The following is a 6,271-nucleotide window of genomic DNA, read 5'->3' on the forward strand; positions in this document are numbered from 1 at the left end:
TTTTTTGGGCTAAATTATTTTTGGCTATGTTTAGTGAAAATTTTGCGTCTTTTTGTTTGAGTTAAAGTTTCTTTTATCGGTCTAGCCTCAAAAACAGTAATTGGAGACATGTTCAAGGTTGGGACTGGTGTAACATACACGCTCAGTTATTGTGTTTTGTAGTTTAAAAATAAATAATATTATGAAATATTATATGATATTGAGCATTGAGTTCTAACAGATAGTTTTTACTAGAAATGAAGTAAAACTATGTTCAGAATCACTCGGAAAATATTGGAAGTCTTATGAGATTCCAATCAAATGTCAAATATAGATATTTAACGAAAATATAAAATTTGAAATAAGTAAAATTTTATTATTGAAAGTTGTAGATAAGTTCGTTATTTAGGCAAAAACCTCATCGAAATCCGAGTTATAACGAAGAAGTTATGACCAATCGAAGATCCGCGACAAAACCGACAAACACTATTTAGCGTAAAAAGTGAGTTTTCGATAAACTACTTTTAGCTTTAGTGATCTAAACGAAATTCGTAGTATTCGTTAAACCGAGAATTTTCATAAAAAAACGTCCAAATCTGACTTCGTATGAAGAAGTTATGATTTTTCTAAGTTTCGGAATAGCAGTAGACAATTAAAAACTCGAAATAAAGATCGAGTGATTTTTAGCCGACTCAACCTAAACGAGAATCGAAGGTCTCGTCAATAGTAGTACAACGGTAAAAAGACAGACGGAAACGAATATCGGATGAAGAAGTTATGAATTTTTAACGGACTTTTCCTGTCCCGGCCTGTTAAAAATATAATAATAAAAATAAAGTCAAAATTAGCCGACGGAGTCTAAACGAAAGTTGTAGATTATAATCTCGCCTACGCGTCAATATAAGGAACGTCGAAAACGGAGCTTGTATGCGAAAATTATGGATTTTTGAAGATATGGGCACAAAAACCGAGAAATCTCGCATGGATAAGGTCAAAATTGGGACACGTTACCCGGATCCTCACAGCTTGCCCCGTGTCTGACCCGCGTGTCGCAACCTCTCACATCCGATGGTGCGACCCAGTCTGAGACCGACGCGTGTCCGACGCCTGTTGCGTCCGAGCTCCGACGCCTGGCATCCTCGCATGCGAGCCACGTGCTCCCCCTCGGTCCAAAGTTCGCCCTATAAATAGGAGGGTGCGAACCCTCCCGGCTAATGTTATAAATTCTCACCTTTTTCACCCCTAAACCTTTATTTTTGCTATTTCAACTTCCCCAAATCCCCGGGATCATACCCAACACCCGAAAAACGTTTCGAAGTGCCCGAAGACCCCGAGAAATTTATCTTTTCGGTTTGAAGGTCAACCATCGCAAGGCCCGGTTTTCAATAAAGCTCCCAGTTTTCATCGAAGAAACTTATTTATTAGAACGAAGTGCTGCCCAAATTACTATTTTAACCTCCTGTTATTTCACGGTGAGTTCAATATATAGGAACAATTGTATGTTATGTGTTATATATACTATGTGATTTTCCATGTTATTTTCCCGTGTTATTATTTCGTGCTATTTTGATAGCAAAGCTGTACCTTTAACCATGTGATCAGTGAAAGGACTTATATTCACAGTGATATTGGTATGTAGCCTCTGCCCGTGTAGAGCATGTCTCGTAAGAGAATGACTTCTACCCCTATGGCATTGGCAGAAGGTTAGATAGGGTTGAAAGCCTGAAATCTACCAAAATGTTTAATCAGAAATTGTATGTCTTCTGTGCCACTTAGGCTGAAGTCTTATTGATGTATATCAAGTTGAAATTGTTGTGTCTCATTGATTGTATATCTCTGAATCAAATCATTGATTGATATGGAAAGTTTGTCACATGATTCACATATGTCTTTGTTGTTCCCTGTTTCCTCTTTGCTTCTGCCATATTGATGTATATATATGGCATAACGTTATATTGTATTTATTATTGAACTCACTAAGCGTCACCGCTTATCCCTCTCAATGTTTAATCATTGGAGGTAATAAGGATCCAGTATAGACATATACTGTTAGAAGATTTTGAATAGATAATACTATTACTTTTGTAATTAGTGTTCATGTATGTATAAAACTATAATATTCTGGGTAGTTATGTAATAAATATAATACTTTGTAATAGTCTTAATAGTCGGTTTGTATCCAGTCTTTTGTAATAAGACCATATATCTATAAAATATGTTTATGAATATGCATGTAGCATGTTTTGGAGTAACTTGGAGTAACAATGTCATTAGTATGAAAGTTTGGGTCTTTCAACTGGTGTGACCCGAATAGTTTGTAAACCATCGGATTGCTTGGATTGTGAACCATCATTTTATGCCTGTAATGTTAATTTGCGAGTGCCATATGTTGTTCTGATATATAACAAAAATGTGAAGGTAAAACAAATGGAATGAATATTAAATGAAGTATATACCGGTTTTAATAAAGAATCATGTATTTTTTTAGTGGGTTGAGAGTGACACGTCAATGTTATTGTGTTCAGATTATTTGCACATGAAACGATGTCTAAAATTGAAATAGTTGAATTACTTTATCTGGATGGACCGATATGATTTATAGAGTTATCTCGATGCTTAACTTGTCTTAATTCGAAGCCCGCAAAAATTTTTAAAATGTAATGCCTAGTTGCCTACATACATGCTTATATACCGATTATGATGTGAACATTCACAACATAGTAAAATAACATTGTTCTGGTAACAAATAACATTAATATATCCTGAGGAAAAATAGACGTTTCCAATCCCACAGACTTATTTAGTACAAGACTACTTTTTATTGTAAAAGAAATCAGCATGACTTGTACAAGAGTACTTATTATTATAAAAGAAAACAACATAACATTCTTATATTTCCTTCTCATTGCGGACTCGTCCTTTGGGTTTAACTTCAAGCAACACTTTGGATCACCTTTATGTAGCTTTGTTGGTTTCAATTGCTTTCTTGGCATTAAGAAATCTCATGAACCATATTGCAGACGTCTTTGGGTACCTGGTGTATTTCCCATGAGCGTAATCTATATAAAATAGACCAAAACGAACCGAATATCCTGAGGCCCACTCAAAATTATCCATCAATGACCAAGCGAAGTACCCCAAAACTTTACTGCCATCTCTACAACAGTGTAACGAGGTTTGATTAGAATGGAGGTGAAGTTCAGGGAGTTAGGATCATGCAACACAATGTCTATTGAGGCATAATACATAATTGAGTATATATGTGGTATATAATATAACTTTACCTAATTGCATCATTGAGGCTTTGAAGATGTGTATTGTAATAATTAACACGTTTCTCATCAACACGAGCTTCTTCAAGTTTGAGATCGTTATTATTTGCATCAGGCCAGCCTACAGAAATAGTCCCATTGACCTCGTAATAATGTTTTCAATAATTTATGATGAAATAAACTGACAATTATATGTATAAGCAGGTGAAAAGAAAATCTAAATTGATTACCATTCTCAGTTATATATATCGTTGGATCTCCATACTCAGATTTGATTTGCATAAGCGATTTGTATAAGCCAAGCGGATACGAATAAAACCAATAAACACCTCCCTACGCACATTGGTCAAGTAACTTAAATTATGAAACAAATTAAAAACACTGAATCTAATATCAAAAGGAAGTATACATGTGGTCCGATAGGTACCCCATTAAGATCATCTGAAAAAACAAAGCATATATCAAGACTTATATCTATTTCCAGTCACTTAATTAAGCAAATATATATATACCTGGCTGTTGATGGACCTTGCTATCTGTCAAGTAGGAGACGACATCAGTTGGTGCTGCAGTGGTGGCGTATTGAGCAGTATAGTAGTTCAACCCAAGAAAATCGAAAGATCCAGTCAATAACTCGACTTGCTTATCTGTGAATTCAGGCAAACGGCCATCTGTAACATTATCTATCATACTTTGCGGGTACTTGCCATTAAATATTGGGTTCATGAACCTGCAAAAATTCGATCAATTAATATACGTACGTACACATAGATTCTCATGAAGTTCATAGATAGACTCACCATCCGAAAATAAAGTCTATGCCTCTGTTGGCTGCATCCTTGTCATCCTGACTGGTTGGATCAAGTGGCTCGTAAAACTGTGTGTTTAACGTAATTCCGATCACACCCCCTTGGCTTTCCTGCAAGGTTGATCGAGTCCGCACTTAGTTAATTAAAGCTCGATCTAGATATACTTGTGCATAATAATGTTAATTCTTGCATCATTGGCAGGCATATCACCGATTACGTAGTTAGTTACCTTGAATCTGTCTCTGTATAATCTGACAGTATTAGCGTGACAAAGGAGTAAGTTGTGTGCTACAGTATAGGGCTCAGTGGTAGGATTCCCAGCCTCTTTATTGTTGAAAGCTCTTGCACGATTACGAATTCCAAGGTTATTTCCAGATGCGAGCACGGCTTGCTGAGTTTCGGTATCTCCTCCTCCTCGCCCAGGTGCCATTGTCCCGTAAGCATAACCCATAGCAGCAAAGGTATACGGTTCGTTCAATGTGATCCAATGCTTCACCCGATCACCGAATTCCCAGAAGCAAAATTCCGCATAATCCACAAAATCAAGTCTGATTATCAAAATATATATGCACACAACAATTAAGATAGTCAATGTACAGTAGTATCTATCTATCTATGATCTATCTTAATTACTTAATTTGAGGTTGCGCTTTATGATGATCAAAATATAACTATACACACATTAATATTGATTGATCTCTAATTTTATACTCTACTACTTACACAACTAGTTCAGATAAAAATCCCATGTAGTCTTCCTCTAGGGCATTGGGAAGGTCCCAATGAAAGAGAGTGGCATATGGTGTAATTCCATTCTCTATCAGCTCATTGATTAGGTTATTGTAGTAGTCAACACCTTCCTGGTTGATGCCCGTGCTAGCTTTTCCACCTAAGTAAGAACGCATACAACACCAACAAATTAAGTACAAATACTTTACAAATACTTTAAATAAAATGAATGTAATTTGTTTTTCTTCACGTTATTCTCGTGATATACCTGGCAATAGTCTACTCCATGAAATTGAGAATCGGTAGGCTTTTAGACCCATTTTCTTCATCATTTGCACATCTTCCTGTGTACGTACGATCATGAACCAAGTTATATAATTCTAAGAAAATATGTGTAGATTGATGGCGTAATTTGATTCTAGAGTAACATCACTAATTAATTAAGGTTATAATTAATGAGGATGAAGACCTTGGTTTTGTAATAAGCATTAATAGCCTTGTTTCCATTCTCACCATTGTCGATGGCACCTGCAATATATATAATATAAAACAATTTTTCATGACATTTATTGAAAGCTCCTGTGCATGATGAAAATCAGCATGGTCTTCAACTCTTCATATTGAAACAGAAAAAAACAAACCAGGATTTTTGAGGCAGAAAGCATCCCAGATGCTTGGTTGTCTACCACCTTCAAATGCAGCGCCTTCGATCTATTAATATGTGAAAACAAGAATATGATACTCGATTGTTAGATTATAATTTCACATTGCCATAAGTAAACCATGAATGATATAGAATAGAATTACATGAGTCATTTATAAAAGTCTAAACAACGTATTATTTTTAAAAATATATAGAGCAATATATATTATGTGACGATATACCTGATAAGCAGAAGTGGCGGAACCCCAAACGAAATCTGATTTGAAATCGCTGCTACTTATGTCATCGGGGAAAATGTAAGTGTTGTTTGCCTTCAGAGTTGCTGCCATTATATCTTTGGATCAGATTAACTTTCAGCTGTGAAGAGGAATACTGGATTTGCCATCCTATTTATAGATAAAATTGGAACTGCATCCTACTCAAACTCCAATAATTTATTTTATAAAAATGTTTCAATTCATTATTAAAATATCAATACCCGAAATTCAATATTAACAATAATTTCTTTTGAATCTCGTGTACTTGATTTGAGATATCTATAAGTTCCCAGAAGATTGAAGCACGTGTTCGATCTCATTTTTACATCCTTTTACACTGTCTCAGATTTTAATGAAAACTTTTCATTATTCATAAGATGTTTAAAACAGTTTTTAATAAAAATAAAATAAGTATGAATATTTCCCTACCTACCACAGTTAAGATTGTAAATAACCTTATCCAACACCAAGTTCAAGAGGTTATATTATTACCTGAAAGAAAAATCTAAATGAAATAAACTCAGATTGTAATATGAAACAATAAGTAATTCGTTGATTAAA

General features: G+C 34.9%; 1 protein-coding gene across 2 annotated transcripts; it reads right to left on the minus strand.

Annotated features, from left to right (window-relative positions):
• Positions 1 to 2,775: 2,775 nt before the first annotated feature.
• Positions 2,776 to 5,832, minus strand: LOC145165116 (raucaffricine-O-beta-D-glucosidase-like). 2 transcript variants are annotated; one of them, XM_079083875.1, is made up of 12 exons: positions 5,675 to 5,832; positions 5,431 to 5,500; positions 5,259 to 5,317; positions 5,058 to 5,133; positions 4,784 to 4,949; positions 4,290 to 4,608; positions 4,052 to 4,170; positions 3,764 to 3,981; positions 3,679 to 3,692; positions 3,482 to 3,584; positions 3,264 to 3,372; positions 2,776 to 3,136 (listed from the first exon to the last, which is right to left on the minus strand). In XM_079083875.1, the coding sequence occupies exons 1-12, from the start codon at positions 5,780 to 5,782 to the stop codon at positions 2,935 to 2,937; spliced, it is 1,563 nt and encodes a 520-aa protein (XP_078940001.1). In that variant the 5' UTR covers positions 5,783 to 5,832; the 3' UTR covers positions 2,776 to 2,934. The 2 variants fall into 2 exon arrangements, with proteins under 2 accessions (XP_078940001.1, XP_078939938.1); XM_079083812.1 differs by having other exon boundaries at positions 3,661 to 3,692.
• Positions 5,833 to 6,271: the final 439 nt, after the last annotated feature.

This window comes from Lactuca virosa, chromosome 1, assembly GCF_052849685.1.
Source record: "Lactuca virosa cultivar CGN04683 chromosome 1, Lactuca_virosa_CGN04683_v6, whole genome shotgun sequence".
In the NCBI taxonomy this organism is placed as follows: domain Eukaryota; kingdom Viridiplantae; phylum Streptophyta; class Magnoliopsida; order Asterales; family Asteraceae; genus Lactuca; species Lactuca virosa.

Bases quoted from the DNA above. Each gene is read 5' to 3' on its own strand.
- LOC145165116 (XM_079083812.1), bottom strand. From the start codon at position 5,782: ATGGCAGCAACTCTGAAGGCAAACAACACTTACATTTTCCCCGATGAC. The intron at 5,501-5,674 runs GTATATCGTCAC...ACATATTAATAG, and splicing joins CCGCCACTTCTGCTTATCAG to ATCGAAGGCGCTGCATTTGA. The intron at 3,585-3,660 runs GTATACTTCCTT...CAATGTGCGTAG, and splicing joins GGGTACCTATCGGACCACAT to GGAGGTGTTTATTGGTTTTA.